Source organism: Zingiber officinale, chromosome 10A (assembly GCF_018446385.1).
Source record: "Zingiber officinale cultivar Zhangliang chromosome 10A, Zo_v1.1, whole genome shotgun sequence".
NCBI lineage: Eukaryota > Viridiplantae > Streptophyta > Magnoliopsida > Zingiberales > Zingiberaceae > Zingiber > Zingiber officinale.
The window spans coordinates 47,370,458-47,388,561 of NC_056004.1; the positions used below are offsets into that span (position 1 = coordinate 47,370,458).

General features: G+C 38.4%; 1 protein-coding gene across 7 annotated transcripts; it reads right to left on the reverse strand.

The window, feature by feature from the left end:
- Positions 1-638: 638 nt before the first annotated feature.
- Positions 639-6,505, reverse strand: LOC122026212. Of its 7 annotated transcripts, none has more exons than XR_006124066.1 (9): positions 6,382-6,505; positions 5,207-5,311; positions 5,040-5,109; positions 4,556-4,611; positions 3,059-3,128; positions 2,848-2,928; positions 2,504-2,583; positions 2,359-2,437; positions 639-798 (listed from the first exon to the last, which is right to left on the reverse strand). XR_006124066.1 is itself a non-coding variant. In XM_042584868.1 (9 exons), the coding sequence occupies exons 2-9, from the start codon at positions 5,302-5,304 to the stop codon at positions 795-797; spliced, it is 504 nt and encodes a 167-aa protein (XP_042440802.1). In that variant the 5' UTR covers positions 5,305-5,311; positions 6,382-6,505; the 3' UTR covers positions 641-794. The 7 variants fall into 7 exon arrangements, 4 of the variants coding, with proteins under 4 accessions (XP_042440802.1, XP_042440799.1, XP_042440800.1 ...); XM_042584868.1 differs by having other exon boundaries at positions 641-798; positions 2,882-2,928; XM_042584865.1 differs by lacking the exon at positions 639-798 and adding an exon at positions 1,876-2,218 and having other exon boundaries at positions 2,882-2,928.
- Between the last annotated feature and the right edge of the window lie 11,599 nt (positions 6,506-18,104).

Consider the following 18,104-nt stretch of genomic DNA (forward strand, 5'->3'; position numbering starts at 1 on the left):
CATATAGGCATGCTGGGTATCTATATGTGATTTATCTGTTACCCTGGACATTCATGTCAAATAAAATATTAAGCTACTAAAAGAGAAGGAAAAAGTGTCTTCAGAATGCAAAGGTAGTTTTTATAAAATGCTTAATGAACATGCTATTGACCTTCTACCCACTAGAAGTTCAGATAGTTGAATTATGGTCAATATAGCACAAGTCACAAGATCAAATTCTGAATGGAAGGTCTCATGAAATCTAAATCTAGTAGAAGTCAAAATGGACCAGCCATTGTTTAACAAGAAAAGATCTTCATAACACACTTTGATTGATCAAATATCAATGTCTTGATAGTAAATTCCACTATGAGGCAAGAATAGAAAGTCAATTTTCCTAATCTTGACAGTTACATAAAACTATCGCATTTAGTTCTCTATAGAAACTAAGCATTAACCTATGACAGAAAATATTGAAATAACAAACAGGCAAGAAAAAGAGCTAGCAATCACAATATTCTAACAATAATATTTCAAAAACTGGGTGTTAGAACCTTCAAATTGATACGAGTTCGGAATTGGGTGTCTAGCAGATAACATGAAATGGAAAAATCTAATATAGTCTTTAAGCAAGTTTAATTGGACAAAATTAGTGCATTTGTTTACATGCATAAACCGGTAATGTACAATGATTAACACCATACAAGTCCACTAGGGAGAGCATGTTTATACCATTTGGACAAGGCATCTCATATCCCCATTTGAAACCAAATTATGCTGCTTCATTCCTCGCTTGTTGGACCAAGGATCTTGTATCAGCTACAAAAGAAGTGATAAAAGACTAAAAGTTAATCATAGTGAATATATGTTGAACCCCGTGGTAGTTTTGATGTGATCAACCAAGCTTAGGTTAGATCCTGCTTTGTGTTTGATCCCTGTGTCTAAGTGTGCAGGAGCTTAGGAGCGCAGGAAGTCGAGCGGAAGACGCAGCTAGCGAGAAGGACGGCTCGGTGCGTCCGAAGGACGAGAGAGCTGCAGAAGAGTACACCCGGTGGGTGTGAAGAACATGCGCGGTGTTCGAGGGACGTAAAGCCGGGACGGAAGACTGCTCGAGGAGAAGGGCGGGAACTGGGTTCGGGTGAGCCCTATTCCGGATGGCCCAAATCACCCAAAGAAGCTGAACCAGAGCAAGTCAACTGGAAGTTGACTTGTCAATGGTTCGGTCGACCGAACCCCTCTTAATCAGAAGCCAACCGCCAATGCCACGTCAAAAGCTGACCGTTGGTAAAGCTGATCGGTCGACCGAACCAAAGTTAATCCAGAGACTTAGTCGAGCAAATTGATCGGGCCAACTCAGCTGGAGACCGTTGGCCGATCGGTCGACCGAACATAAGGATCGGTCGACCGAACCAAAGCTCGATCCTCAGAGACTGCACCTGGACGGAAGACTGGGCAGGTACAGTAGGTTCGGTCGACCGAACCTGGGGATCGGTCGACCGATCCCTCTTGAGTCAAACCTGATCCCAAAGGTTCAGGTTATGTGATAAGCTCTAGAACCCCTATATAAAGGAGGTCTCGGGTAGCTATTCAGCACAACGAACACGAACGAAATAGCAACTCTTGTACTCTCATTCTCTTAGCAACTACTGTGCTGTCAAAGTGTAAAAGGCTTCTCCGCCTTCAGAGAAGGAGTTTTCTTACTGCGCTTTTCTTACTGCCCTGGATTAACAACCCTCTTGGTTGTAACCAGGTTAATTTCTGTCTCCTTTTATTTCTGCTGTTAATTTCATATTGTTGCTTTATTTTAAGAGTTGAAAAGCTTTGAGGAGGGTATAATATTTATCGCAGGCAATTCACCCCTCCTCTTGCCGGTCCCCGCTGCACCAACAATATATATATATCATATATGCATTTTAATATTCAGCGCAAAAAATATGGTTTAAACTACACATCTACACATGTGATGAACGAACTAGTTGCAAAAAGAAGGCTCCCTAAACCAAAAGAGTTATGAATAACCAAAACACTTGTAGCTTACAACACTTAACCAAAGAGTTATGAATACCTAAATTTTCTATTCATCAGATATGTGGTCTTGTATGCATTCCATCCACTCTCAACATACTTCATAAATTTCCATATGTTATTTTCAATTGTCATGACTGCCAAACTTATTTTGAACTCAAGCATCTTCTTGGCTGCAGTTAACACTGAATCAATTGGTGTGATGGTAACAATCCTAGAAAAAGATTCCAGTACCATTAGTTAACGAAAGCATTTCATCTGCTTCAACTCATATACCACTAGGCTACTTAGCTTGCAAATGAATGTCACTTTTCCTTACATAAGAATGTAATTTTAAAAGAAAATATTACCTACTTTGAATTCCCTTGAAGGATGGTTGACAAATATGGCTTAAACATCCGCTCTCCAAGAGTTTCAATAAATGTATTAGGACCTGAATATAAAAGATTTGATTAGTAGATACTGTTGAAGAAGATTGAGACTCTTTTGTGCAACTTACTTGCAGAGTATGTGGTGCCGACAGGGAAGGAGGACAACACAATTCTCCTCCTTGAAGCAAATCCTACAATGAACCTTCTCCTACAACAAGTTAAACATCAATAAAATCTAGTTACTAGAGAAATAGATACATGCTCTACATCTTTCTACAACTGACTTGAAATTTTATCAACTCTTTACATGCTTTACATACTTCCTATATATTTTTTCTTGTGCATCTTTCAGTAGATATCTTTTCTATCCATAAATAGTTTGAGAATGAAAAAATTATGTGATATTTAAAGTGCACTATTTCCTGTGTTATTTCCAGTTAAATAACAGATCATGGAGTAGGAAGGGTAGAACATTTTGAAGTATTTGATACTCCTTTTGAGTATACTTTGACATTTCAGTTTGTTCTCCCAAAGCCACTTGAAGTCGCCAAACCTAAGCAACAAAAAATAGACACAATAATCAATGGAAATGGTCCTAGCATCCATCAACTTGTTTAGCAAATAGAGAAATCTATGTAAGAATTTTGAAAACGATTACAATGCGAAAGGGAAGATAGAAATACCTCCTGAGTGAGATTTTTCTTGGTCATCATCTTCACCACATCAAGAGAATAGCCACAAAAGGTATCATACCTTCCAAAAAAAAAACCCAAAATAAAGAGCAAAACAGGTCTTACAGTAAAAAACATAATCCAAAATCCAGAGAGAATAAGTTTGCATTTGATTTTGCAGATATAAGACCCTGTTTTGTAATTTGTCCTCAGCAGGGAAGTGATGAATAGGAAATGAAATGTAGATGCTGCACCATTCGACTATAATTGACATTTGAAATTGATGATTAACCTACTAAAATGATACTCGAGATAATGAGAGAACTTAATTCCATAACTCGTGAGGAGCTACACTACTGGAATTTTCTCTTTCATCACTCACATTTCTTAATTGCAAACTAAAATTAGAATGTCCCCATTTATCAACATCATTCAGAACTTCATCATGATTGTTCTTCCATGGGAAAAGTAGGGGTGTAATCGAGCCGAGCCGAGCCAAGCCGAACTCTTGGATGTTTGAGTTTGGCTCGTTTATAATCGAGCCGAACTCAAGCTTTATTTAACGAATATATTTATGCCTCACGAGCTTATTCGAGCTTTTATCAAGCCTAAACGAACTTAATATATATAAATTATAAATTTAAATATTCATTAAAAATTAAATTATATATTTAAAAAAATTATAATATTCTTGTTAAAATTTATAATTTTATTCTAATAAATAAATTTAATATATTTGTCTATGTTTTTCATAAGTAGAGTGTAAAATCTATAAATTCAATATCAAAACTATTATTTTTTTTTATTTAAAAATTGATTTATGAGCTTAACGAACATGTTCACGAGCTAACGAGCCGAATATTGTGAAGCTTGAGCTTGGTTTGTTTATCTTAACGAGCCTCATTAAACGAGCTCAAATGAGCTTTTATCGAATCGAGCTTCGAATAGCTCACGAGCGGCTTGGATCATTTACACCTCTAGGTAAAACTGTGAGTCTTATCCACAAGTATTATGACCTCTTTAGCAAGACTTCATTGACCTTAATAATCTGTAACTAGTAATTCTTGAACGATACGAATGTAGGGTTGAAGAGGGAAATAGTTAGAAACATAGTAAAAAAAGGAAAGCATTGTTTAGAAGACAATAATTTATCCACTTACAGAATGCAACAAAAAAATGACTAGAATTTAGTATGTTACTAAATTTAGTAAGTGGATAAATTACTGTCCTCTAAACAGTATGTCAAAGATAACTCAATTTGATGTCTTGCTTGTATATTTTGCACATGCTCATGGTTTTAGTTCGATTAGCATTTAGCCACATTTGGGCAGTCCTCACCAAGTTCATCTCTTGGAATTGTTGTTAATTTTTTTTACAATCATTCATCTTGGAATTGTTGTTAACTTTTTCAATCACCTATTGTATTTTCTATTTTCATTTCTCTCTAGGCAAACAAGCAATGTAACAATTAGTTAAATGTAAGAGTTAATAACGTTTTATAAAACATACATATGTCTCATGTCAGATCCTCCACCCAAGGCATTGATTTTACTTGACAATGATCCCTGAAAAGATTCAATATCAACATAAACAAAAACTATCAGACAAAGTAGTAAATATGAATTAAGAAAGTTGACTTGAACAAATTTAAATGCTACACAAGCATAAAGGTTACTCAAACAAAAATGGTTAATCTTAAATAACTTGAATACTCTTTTGCACTACAATGGTAACTTATCATATATTCATATATACAACGTATGGTTTATCCACAAAATAATGCCTTAACATTTGTGACCATAAAGTAGGTAAACAATTGTCAATATGAACACTAAACATCTTTTTTAAAGCAAAAGGAAGACATCTGGATCAAATGTCAAAACCTTAATCTAAGTCTATAGCTCCACATTTGCTAAAAAGGCCAATATCACTAATCTTTTGCAGCACAATAAATTTACATGACTTCCAATTCAACAAGGAAACAACAATATACCTTGACTATTTCCCACAAAGATTGTTTCTTCTCGTGCTTGTCATTCTCTATGTTAAACAGTTTCAAGGCCCTTCATATATTCATAAGAGATTATACAATTTTAGTGCATCTAATATACAAGGAAAAATTATAATAAATATTCATAACATTTTCCTAATAAAGCTTACATATTCACAGTATTCTTCCAAGTCTCATCACGATTGCGTTGACTGAGAGGATCCAAAAAGTGTCCTAAAGATCCTGATTGGGTTTGCCAAAAGTACATCTCATCTCTATCATGAACAAATGATAATTCCATAATTTCTCACTTGGCTCTAGTATGGACAAGCCAAAAATAATCATATTAATGAAGTAACTGTGAAGTAAAGCATATCCATAGTTCCAATATGCAAAAGCTTATTTATCTAGAAGCTGCAATAAACCTCTCCTTGCATAAAGTCATTGTTTGGTTTAGACTCAAAAAGCAAAACATGAACTAGATTTTGATGCTAAAAGGTGCCTAGCAGTCTGATAGAGCAGCTACAGTGAATTGGAAAAAAAACAACAAAGGTTTGAAATTAAGCGGAAGGCAGAAGCCTGTTGATCGTATAAGTTAAACAATAGCAAGGAGAGGCATTGGACAGATCTGAAAAAGAAAGAAACTGAAACAACCATAAAGATGGCATCTTTCTTAGAGACAAGCGAAAATTGACAAAGATCATCTGTTATCTCAGTCTGAAAAGATACTAGGCCGGATCAAACAAATCCCCAACAGATATCGGCGATGACGACCAACACAGGAAAAGATCGCAGAGTATTGGAGAAATCCCTAAGGTCGAAGGAAAGAAAAGGGAGAGATATTGCGGACGAGTAGAGACAGGAAATGAGAAGGATATCCATGAAACCACAACGACAGGATGAGACTTTATCACTGAGTCAGATTGCCGCACCGACTTCATTTGTCGATTGGTCTGAGGCGATGGAAGCAAGAAGCACCATCCAACGAGGTAATCGATGGGATCATGGCGGCGCATCGAGGAAGGCGCCCTCCAATCACCGAAGGCACGGTCAATGCCCGCGGCGGGAACCCAATAATCCTTTAGATCGAGATAAAAAAAGCCATTTTCTGATATTCTCCGATCTAAATTAGCCATTCCGACGGCAAGACAAAAAGGCAAAAGATCGAAACGAAACCAATGGGCCAGCGGAAACCTCTCGCGTGGGGAAAACACTACATATGCGTTGGTTTATAAAGATGCAATGAAATCTCTTCCAACTCTGACCAAAATAGATAGGAACATGGCGAGGAGAGAGTCTATTAACCTTCTACTAGAGGAAGATTGATTTTGAAAGCATCACTCACCAACGAAATAGGTTGATAGAGAATTGGTGAAACAAAAATCTGATTCCCCCAAACATGCTTCCTAGAGAGAGGATAAGATCTCTTCCTAGAGAGAGAACCATGAAGATTAAACGGAGAAGACGAAGCTAGAGGGAAAATATTAATAACAGTTTATGTCCTAATTTTTTATGTGAGTTTTAAAACGGAAAAATATAATAGTTATACTTTTATTTATAACAGTTTATAACCACCGTCTTATTATTATTATAATAATAATAATTTATGTATCATTATTTTAAGCATTATGAAAATATTATCATTGATAACGATCCATTGGATCATTGTTCCAACTATTATTAAGATAAAAAAATACTTAAAAATAATAGTTTTGAAAAATCGTTATAAACTACATTGTTGATTAAAAAAATTACTTTCAATGATAATGGATAATCTAAAATCATTATCTTTTACGTTATATATACCTTCAAAGATAATGATTTTTATCAAAAATCATTATACTTTATCAAAATCATAACAGTTTCTTTTAAAATTGTTATCTTTGTGATATTATTTTTTAGCAATTTTTTTATAGTGGCAACCCAGTATGCCGCGAGGAACCCTAGTCGTCATAGAGCTTAATAGATCAAATCTAATTTGTTGTCACGCAGTAGGAAATGTGGTTAATTAGAGGTTGAGGGATCTTGTGACAGGGTCACCCTAGGTTTCGATCACTAGTTACGATCCTTTCGAAAGTAGACAATGATTCACTGTCACGCAGTAGGAAATGTGGTTAATTAGAGATTGAGAGATCTTGTTACAAGGTCCCCCTAGGTTTCAATCACTAATTACGATCCTTCTAAAATTAGATAATGATTAGGGTTGATACGTTGTTGTAGAAGCAAAATTTCATATCGGATATCATAGGATAGTCTACAATATAAGTATTTATTGAGGATAGAAAACGAAACATAGATTAGATGTTTACGATCAGTTGGGTGAAATCGAAGTCCTAGAATTGCCTTTACCACTACCTCTTCCTGTGATCTCTCTGCTTTCTAATCTAGGTCTCTCTGTCTTCCTTCTACGATCTCTTTGCCTTCTGATTTAGATCACTCTGCCTTCCTTCTGTGATCTCTCTGTCTTCTGATCTAGATCACTCACCGATTCCTACTTTGATCACTCTATCTTCTCTCCGTGATCATCTCTGTCCTTTCATTGGGATCTTACTGCCTTCTCTCTATGATCTAACTGATTTCTGCTATGATTTCTCTGCCTTCTTTCTGTGATCTTCTCTACATCTCTCTCTCTCTCTCTCAACTCTAGTTTCTTTCCTTGCTCTAGTGACATACACAAACCCTTGATTGTCTAGATAACCTATTTTACAATTCTAACTAGTATTTGATTCATGATATTTTTTATTACTTGACAATATCCCTGTGCACTTATGGACTTGCCACACATCAAGTTTTTGGCATCATTATAGGGAACGATGCCAATCAATATTAGTTGGATAATATTATGGTTAATCTAGATTTCTTTTCTTTGTTCTATTTTGTTGCATGTTCTTGTCTTTATCTAATAAAGCAAAATGGATGCTCATAATCAATGGTTTAATCAATTTAATAATGTGAATTTTTCTCCTTATTGTTGTGAGAATTGTTGTGCAACATAGCATGTCATTGACGATTGCCCACTACTAGTTGACCCTGCATATATAGTAGGTGGAGAAAAATAAGGTGTTCTCCTTGACTATAATGATTGGTTGTAACAACAATTATATTGTGAGGTGTGTGAAACAACAAGACATACAACCGATAATTGCAATAGGTCTTGTAACTTACAAATCAAGTTTGAAAATTTTATTACAACTTAAAATAAAGCAATGAAGTCAAGAAGATAGCACTTGAAGAAAAAGATTTAGTTGTGTATACCGATATTGTTAGTACTCCTATTATTGATGTTAATCTTGATATATTCTATCCTACCTATGATGATGTTGTGGATGGAAGTGTAGAGACTTGTACTGTGGAAGCAATGCCCTAAGAATCACTGTAGGACCGTTGCGGCCAGCTAGGAGGGGGTTGTTGGATAGCCCTGTCAAATAAAAACAAGCAACCCTTCCTTGAACTCTTTAAGCTAACACTTGCATAAGAATATAAAAGAAATAAAACATAAAGGAAGAGGCACGAGTGTTTACTTGGTCACAACCAATATGATTGTTAATCCAAGGAAGTTGAAGCACTAAAAACTCCTTCAGGCGGAGAAGCCTTTTACAACGTTTAGGCACAGAAAATAGAAGCTCAATTACAACTAGAAGCGCACAAGCATTGAAATTACAAGTTATGAGTTCGTTCAAAAGCTTTTGGACCAAGGCTATATTTATAGCCTTGGTCGGGGTGCCTAGAAGGGTTCCGGGCGCCTTGGAGGGGATAAGACTTTATCCCTAACGTTTAGATCGAGTTTTGACTCGATCTGGTCAAATTCCAGGTTCGGGCGCCCGAAGCCATTCCGGGCGCCCCGGAGCAAAATGTCAACAGTGGCTGACTTTTTGTTCGGGACCTCTTCTATGGTTCAGTCCCGCCTCGGTCCGGGTCTTCTGCTCCGGATCCGCTCGCTTGGGTGATCTCTGTCATCCGGAATAGGGTTCACCCGAACCCAACTTCCAGTCTTCTCAAGTAGCCTTCCGCTCTGACTTCTCGTCCCTCGGAATCGCCGCGTGTTTCCTTCTCGTCCACCAGCGTACTCATCCGCAGTCTTCGTCCCTCGGTCGTACCCCATGCCGACCTTCTCACTAGCTGCATCTCTTGCTCCCCGAGCAATCTTCCGCTCTGACTTTCATCCCTCGGAACTACCGCACGCTTCCTCGTCCGCCGGTGTACTCTTCCGCAGCACCTCGTCCCTCGGACGCACCGCGTGCCGTCCTTCTCGCTAGCTGCGTCTTCCGCTCAGGTACCTGTGTTCCTAAGCTCCTGCACACTTAGACACAAGGTTAAAACACACAGGACCTAACTTAACTTGTTGATCACACCAAAACAACCTTGGGGTTCCAACAATCTCCCCCTTTTTGATGTGATCAACCCAAGTTAAGCTAAGGTCAAAATAGACATGAAAATTAAATAATTTATATTGCAATAACGTGCAACAAGATAGAAAAATTAAATTTAAAAAAATTCCAATTTTCAATTTCTACCTCCCCCTAGACTTGTACTTTTTCTTCTCTCCCTTTGATCACATAAAAATTGGGTTTGCAAGATAAATCTAGGGGTTGACACTTAGAAAAATTATAAAAATCTATTTCAATGATTTTCTGGAAAATATTTCCAAGTCAAGGAAAAATTTCTAAGTCAAAAATGACTTTTGAAAAATTTCTAAGTTTTTGCAAAAAAAAATCTTTCTAAGCCCAAAACTTTATACAAGAAAATTTAAGAAAATTGATAACATTAAAAGAAATTTTCTATGCATTTATTTATTTATATATTTTATTCTAATGCTTTTATTAGAAAGTTTTAAATTTCCATTTTAATATATCATAACTTCTTAAATCACAATTTTTCAGATTTAAGGCAACAAATATTAAACATGCAAAAAATTGTATTGACAAAATAATTGGTAAAAATTCGTTTGACAATTTTTCTAATTTGCAAGATTCATTCGACAAAATATTTTGTAACTTGCAAGAATATTTTGACAATATTTCTGATTTGTAAAATTCTTTTGACAAAATAATTTGTAATTCGCAAGAATCTTTCGTCAAAACTTTTTGCAATTCGAGAAACTCTTTCGATAATATTTCTAGTTTGCAAGAATCTTTCGTCAAAACATTTTGTAATTCGAAAAATTATTTCGATAATATTTCTAATTTGCAAGAAGTGTTCGGCAGTTGATTTTCTAATCCGAAAAACTCTTTTGATGATTCAATTTCTGATTCGAAAAAATCTTCAGGCAATTTTTTGATTGTTTTAATCAATTGTTCAGAAGGTAGAGGCCATACCTTACTTACCTCGTCGGCTATTGGTTCTCCCCCTGTTGAATTGCTTTCTTCCGAAGATTCTTCCCCTTCATCGATGCTCAGTGAAGAAGGGTTTTCTGTGTCCTCGAGATGTACTTCGGATGTTGGGGCTATTGCAACACTTATCTCGGTTTCAGACTCTTCAGATGACGGATCGGTGTTGGATTCAGCCTCGACTTGTTCTTCGTAGAGTTTCAAGAACTTTTCCCAAAGTTCTTTCGCGCTTTTGTATTCTCCGACTCTGTCGAAATCTTCATTTGGTATTGCGCTTAGAATGTGAAACTCTGCCCGAGCGTTTGCCATAGACTCGTCACGTTGCTTCTCGGTCCAGAGGCGTATCTCGATTTCTTCTCCATTTGTGTTCTTCAGTGCTTCATAACCAACTTTCATTATTGAAAAAAAAATACCAGAATCAGAGTTTAGATATACCTCCATTTGTTGCTTCCATAAAGAGAACTCCCCCTCGAATGCTGGTGGATAGTCGCTAGCTCCGGCCATCGTTTTGTTGCTTCAGACGGCGGTTAGTCCTTCTGAGGCGTATCGGCTCTGATACCACTTGTAGGACCGTTGCTGCCAATTAGGAGGGCGTTGTTGGATAACCCTGTAAAATAAAAACAAACAACCCTTCCTCGAACTCTTTAAGCTAACACTTGCAAAAGAATATAAAAGAAATAAAACATAAAGGAAGAGGCACGAGTGTTTACTTGGTCACAACCAATGTGGTTGTTAATCCAAGGAAGTTGAAGCACTAAAATCTCCTTCAGGCGGAGAAGCCTCTTACAGCATTTAGGCACAGAAAATAGAAGCTCAACTACAACTAGAAGCGCACAAGTGTTGGAATTACAAGTTATGAGTTCGTTCAAAAGCTTCTGGACCAAGGCTATATTTATAGCCTTGGTTGGGGCGCCTGGAAGGGTTCCGGGCGCCCTGGAGGGGATAAAACTTTATCCCCAACATTCAGATCGAGTTTTGACTCGATCTGGTCAAATTCCAGGTCCGGGCGCCTAGAGCCATTCCGGGCGCCCCGGAGCAAAAAAGTCAACATCGGTTGACTTTTTGTCCGGGACCTCTTCGCTGGTTCAGTCCCACCTCGGTCCGGGTCTTCTGCTCCGGATCCGCTCGCTTGGGTGATCTCTGTCATCCGGAATAGGGCTCACCCGAACCCAACTTCCGATCTTCTAGAGCAGCCTTCCGCTCCGGCTTCTCGTCCCTCGGAATCGTCGCGTGTTTCCTTCTCGTCCACCAGTGTACTCATCCGCAGTCTTCGTCCCTCGGTCACACCCTGTGCCGACCTTCTCGCTAGCTGCGTCTCTTGCTCCCCGAGCAATCTTCCGCTCCGACTTTCATCCCTCGGAACCACCGCACGCTTCCTTCTCATCCGCCAGTGTACTCTTCCACAACACCTCATCCCTCAGACATACCGCGTGCTGTCCTTCTCGCTAGCTGTGTCTTCCGCTCGAGTACCTGTGTTCCTAAGCTCCTGCACACTTAGACACAAGGTTAAAACACACAGGACCTAACTTAACTTGTTGATCACACCAAAACAACCTTGGGGTTCCAACAATCACTTCTTTAGGTCACACAACCATTGGACACTATGGATGTTGCATGATTAGAATTTTTTGATGATCAAAGTGTAGAGACTTGTGTAGTGGAGACCAAGCCCCAAGAATCACCTCTTTTAGTCACTCACCCACCGAAGCTAGAACCAAGTCTAACCACACATGAAACCATATTTGATGATTTACTCACTTTGATAATTGATATAAGTAAAATTTCATTTGATATATCTAAAGCCATTAATCAATATTTTTCATAGTAACCACATGGATGATTTCATAGGAACCATTTAAAGATGGTCATATTCAAGGATGGTGCCCTAAGACCTGGAGCCAGCAAGTACCTTGCTACTCCACATGCAAGATTCAAGACAAATGCAAGGCTAAGAATCCTTAACAAGAGGATTATGAAATATCTCACTCCTCCAAGGATGAGATTTAGATGAACTTGATAAGGGGTTGAGCTTATGGCCGTAAACAAGCGCTTCTTGGGAGGCAATCTAAGTTTCTTATTTTTGTTTATATTTTTCTCTTGTTTCATAGTTTTAACCCTAACCCCCTACTTGATTTTTCTTGTTTGATTTCCTTTTTAGGATTCAAAGTTGAGAAAGAATGTGAATACCATATAGAGGGGTGTCTTCAACATATGAATGACTCAAATGTTTGGCATGCATCACTTGGTAACTCTCTCACTCTAAACTTCCTCCAAATTGTAATTATGATTTCTTTAAGATAATAAAAAAAAATTAAATCTGGGGGAATGCATATATTTTGGATTGTTAGTTTAGTTCTTGTCGATGTTTTGGATTCGAATAGAAGCACCTATGCACGCTTTGTCCATTAAGCAATATTTTGATGTGTGTAGTATCATTGCTATCATGTGGATTGCATTTTCTCATTTTTGATGATTCATGTTTCCCTATCTAGTAGTAAAATTTTATAGAAGCAATGTTGAGTTAATTTTTGTTTCACCATATGCATACTTGACAGTTTGACAATTACACTTCACTTTTGATTTGTTCCCAAAAGATTAATTTAGTACTACATAGTCATGATTCATTTTTGTTAGACTAGTACCATAGTGATCATAAGTGACCCTTTCCCCATATTTTAGTTATTGGATCATACTCTATTTGTGATAACTTATTTGGAAAAATCAAAATCCCAAGTGAGAGAAAAAAAAAAGAAAAAAAAGAAAATATTTGAGATGCAATAAAATATTTGAGTGAAAAAAAAATGAAAAGAGCAATAATGGGATAAAAAAATAATTATCATGGGTGTAAATGATTATATGTTCCTTTGAAGTTAGATTACTGGAAAAGTATTTATCCATTCCTCTCAATACTGAGTATACCTTTGAGACTTGTGTTGGGAAGAGTGGAAGAACCTCATGTATGGAAGGTGTGCCTAATGCTGGAAACTTTGGGAACATATTGAATGACCACTTGATTAAGTAGGAATTCAAGACCCTAGGGACAAACCATGCACTGTGCACTTAACTAGCTTGTAGGATTGGTAAAATGAATTGAGTACCCTTGCTTTAAGACGATACTACTGGATAGGATTAGATGATTTCATTGAAGTTAGGATAGTGTTATTCACATGCTTTCTATATTGTATTTGCTTGAAGACAAGTAAAGGTTTAGTCTGGGGTGTTGGTCCCTTTGGAGGCCGGCAAGAGGGGAAGGGTGAATTGCCCTGAAAAAATAAAACTGACCTTTCTCAGAGTTTCAACTACTAATCGAACTTGTAAAAATAGAAGAGACTAATTAAACAGAATCTAAACAGACACAGAGGGTTTACTTGATTTGCAATTAGGGGATTGCTAATCCAAGGCAAAGATGACTCACTATCTGATTCTCTTCTGGGCGGAGTAGCCTCTTACAGCGTTGAAAGCACAGACAGAAAAGTAAAGCACACAGAAGTTGATTACAAGTGAGTTGCATTAACTATGCAGATCAGTGCTATATTTATAGCACTGGTCAGGGCGCCCCGAAGGGGTTCTGGGTGCCCTGGGGGGATAAAACTTTATCCCCCAACGTTCAGATCACGTTAGAATCGATCTGGTCAAAAACTTCATCCCGGGCGCCCGAAAGGGTTTCGGGCACCCCGGGCTGCTCCAGGCGCCCGGAATGGTTCCGGGCGCCCCGAGCCTTAAAGTCAACAGAAGTTGACTTTTTTGTCTCCGGTTCAGCTCGTCTTGGTCCGGGTCTTGTTCGTTCTGGCTCCGCTAGCTTGGGTGATCTCGGTCATCCGGTATAGGGCTCACTCGAACCCAAGTTCCGGCCTTCTCCTCGAGCAGTTTTCCTTCCCGATTTCTCGTCCCTCGAACGCCGCGCACGTTCTTCTCGTCCACCGGTGTACTCTTCCGCGGTCACCTCATCCCTCGGAAGCACCGAGCCCGTCGGTTCTCTCCCCGTGCCGTCCTTCTCGCTAGCCGCGTCTTCCGCTAGACTTCCTGTGTTCCTAAGCTCCTGCACACTTAGACACAAGGGTTAGACAAAACAAGACATAACTTAACTTGCTTGATCACATCAAAACACCTTGGGGTTCCAACAATCTCCTCCTTTATGATGTGAGCAACCCAAGTTAAGCTAGGGTAAACAAATGCAATAAAAACAGTTAATTTGCAAATAAGTTTAAAGATTTTTAAAATGTACCTCCCCCTAGACTTAACATACTTCTCCCCCTTTGATCACATAAAAAATGGGGTTCCCTTTAACAAGTCTAAGGTAAAAAAAATTTCTTCCGAAACACTCCTTTTAAATATGCAAATAAGTCAAGAATTCTTTTTATTAATTTGAGAACATTTTCAAAAGTTTGTGCAAAAATGTCTAAGTAAAGACACTTTTCAGAATAGTTCTTTCGAAGAAAAAAAATTTAAGTAAAACATTTTTCGAAAAAAAATCATAAGTGTTAAAAAATTTCTTAAAATTAGTTTGAAACTTATTTCAACATTTCCTTAAAAAAATTTCCATAAGTAAAAAATTCTAAGACAATTTTTTTTTTATAAAAAAAATTTCTAAGTAAAAAAAAATTTCTAATGCAATTTCCAAAAAAAATTTCTAAGTAAATTTTTTTTAAAACTGAATATTTTTGAAAATATTTTATAAAATAAATTGAATAACCCTTTAAAGCATATTTGCAATAGAAATATTTTATAAGTTAAACAAAATTTTCAAAACAAATGTTTAACAACTTTTAAGTATTATTTAATTCTAACTTTAATACTTTTTCCAGAAAGTTGATTAAACATTTGATTTCAGTATTTTGGCTTCCAGGTCGTGGTGAGGCACTAGGCCTTCTTGGTTATTGGAGCAACAACCACTTCCTTAGACAAAGCCTCATAAAGAAACTATCTGTTTAACTTTCTTGCTGAAAAATGCTAAGTTTAATTTAAAATTTTAAGTTAAACATGTTTTCGGAACCCAATAGAGGTTTCTACCTACAGGGTTAATTAAATATTTTCTAGGTACATAGGCCTTTGACATTTTTCTAATTTGATTTTGGTGAAACCTATAATACCAGTTTAGTGCTCTATAATTTTTAAAAGCAGAACCATTTGAACCGTTGGACTTTTTCAGCCTTACTATTTCTTCTTTTAGTTTTTCATTTTCAATTTTCAAATTTTCAAAATCCTCTATAAGACATAATTTTGCCAAAATTCTTTTTGTTTCTAAAATTTCATTTTCTAATTTGGTATTTTTATTTTCTAATTTATACATGGATTTTGCCATTGCCTTAATACCAAAGTAAAGTTGATCAGGAGGTAAGAGGCATACCTCACTTACCATATCAGACTTGAAGCCTGAATCTCCCCCTACTTCCCTACTTTCATCTGAGGTCGCTCCCCTTTCATCGATGCTGGGTTCTGATGTACTTTGCCCTTCATAGCTTGCCATCGGTGCTATCCCGGTATATTCTTGAATCTCGGACTCAGATGAAGAAGTGTCGTCCCAAGTAGTTTTTAGGTTCTTGTGCTTCTTGAGAATCTTCCCTTTGTCCTTCTTTAGTTCTGGGCAATCTTCTTTTAGGTGTCCTTCCTTTTGACACTGGTAGCAATGCATCCTTCTTCTATTTCTTGGATTCTTTTTATTCTGGATTTCTTTAAATTTATTAGATCTAAAAATTTTTTTAAAGTTTCTTACCATGTATGCTTCCTGATCATCTTCTAAGTCTGACTCAGGTTCATCCCTTTTGGTTGCGTTTAGTGCGATCATCTGGCTTGATTCCTTTGTTCCTGCACACCTAGTTTCATGCAATTCAAGATTGGAGAACATTTCTTCTAAAGTACTTACATCCAGGTCTTTCGAAATGTAGTAGGCGTTGATGATTGATGTCCATTCTGAAGTTCTGGGAAATGCGTTGAGTGCGTAGCGTATAGTGTCCCGATTTGTTACCGTTTCTCCGAGGTTCTCGAGACCAGTAATTAGTTTTTTTACCTTCGCGTGTAGATTGGCTACCTTCTCACCTTTTTCCAGACGGATGTTCATCAGCTTGTTCCGGAGGATGTCTCTTCTAGCGAGCTTCGCTTCGGACGTGCCTTCGTGGAGTTCCAGGAACTTCTCCCAGAGTTCTTTAGCAGATGAATAGCTTCCGATGCGGTTGACCTCTTGAGGCGACAACACGCTCAGCAGGTGATATTCCGCACGGCTGTTCGCTACAGACTCATTCTGCTCCTTCTTTGTCCAATGACTCTCTTCTTTTTCTTCTCCATCTTGATTCATTGGAGCTACAAAACCATACTTCATAATAAAATGAATTTTGAAATCAGTTTTTAGGAATACCTCCATACGTCGCTTCCAGTCTGCGAAGTTCCCCTCAAATTTTGATGGAATGATGCTTGGTCTGGCCATCTCATTGCTTCGATCAGCAGTTAGTCCTCCTGAAGCGCCTCGCTCTGATACCACTTGTTGGTCCCTTTGGAGGCCGGCAAGAGGGGAGGGGTGAATTGCCTTGAAAAAATAAAATTGACCTTTCTCAGATTTTCAACTACTAATCGAACTTGTAAAAATAGAAGAGACTAATTAAGCAGAATCTAAACAGACACAGAGGGTTTACTTGGTTTGCAATCAGGGGATTGCTAATCCAAGGCAAAGATGGCGCACTATCTGATTCTCCTCTGGGTGGAGTAGCCTCTTATAGCGTTGAAAGCACAGACAGAAAAGTAAAGCACACTGAAGTTGATTACAAGTGAGTTACATTAACTGTACTGATCAGTGCTATATTTATAGCACTGGTCGGGGCGCCCTGAAGGGGTTCCAGGCGCCCTGGGGGGATAAAACTTTATCCCCCAACGTTCAGATCGCGTTAGAATCGATCTGGTCAAAAACTTCATCCCGGGCGCCCGGAAGGGTTTCGGGCACCACGGGCTGCTCCGGGCGCCCGGAATGGTTCCGGGCACCCCGAGCCTTAAAGTCAACAGAAGTTGACTTTTTCGTCTCCGGTTCAGCTCGTCTCGGTCCAGGTCTTGTTCGCTCCGGCTCCGCTAGCTTGGGTGATCTCGGCCATCCGGAATAGGGCTCACCCAAATCCAAGTTCCGGCCTTCTTCTTGAGCAGCCTTCCTTCCCGGTTTCTCGTCCCTCGAACGACGCACACATTCTTCTCGTCCATCGGTGTACTCTTCCGCGGTCACCTAGTCCCTCGGACGCACCGAGCCCGTCGGCTCTCTCCTCGTGCCGTCTTTCTCGCTAGCCCCGTCTTCCGCTCGACTTCCTGTGTTTCTAAGCTCCTGCACACTTAGACACAAGGGTTAGACAAAACAGGACCTAACTTAACTTGTTTGATCACATCAAAACACCTTGGGGTTCCAACATGGGGAACTTGATAAGTGTGAAGTATAAAGAGTTTTCATCATGTTTTCACGCTACATTTGACCTACTTTTGCATGCATGATTTGTGATATCTTGATTCTATGCTTCGCTTTCATGTTTTATTACTCCTAGATACCGCTTTAATGTATTTTGGTTGACAGGAGCAAAGGTTGGAGTGAAACATGGAGCAAAGGTGATACGGGGAGAAGCTCTTCTCTGCCAAGGGAAATCGTGCCAGTGGTACGGGCCGTGCCACATTCGGCCGCCTCACCATGGGTGCCTATGCCCAGCGGTATGGGCCATGGCCCATGAGATCTGCTCCTCAACGGTTGACACGGACGCCCACGCCCAACAACATAGCC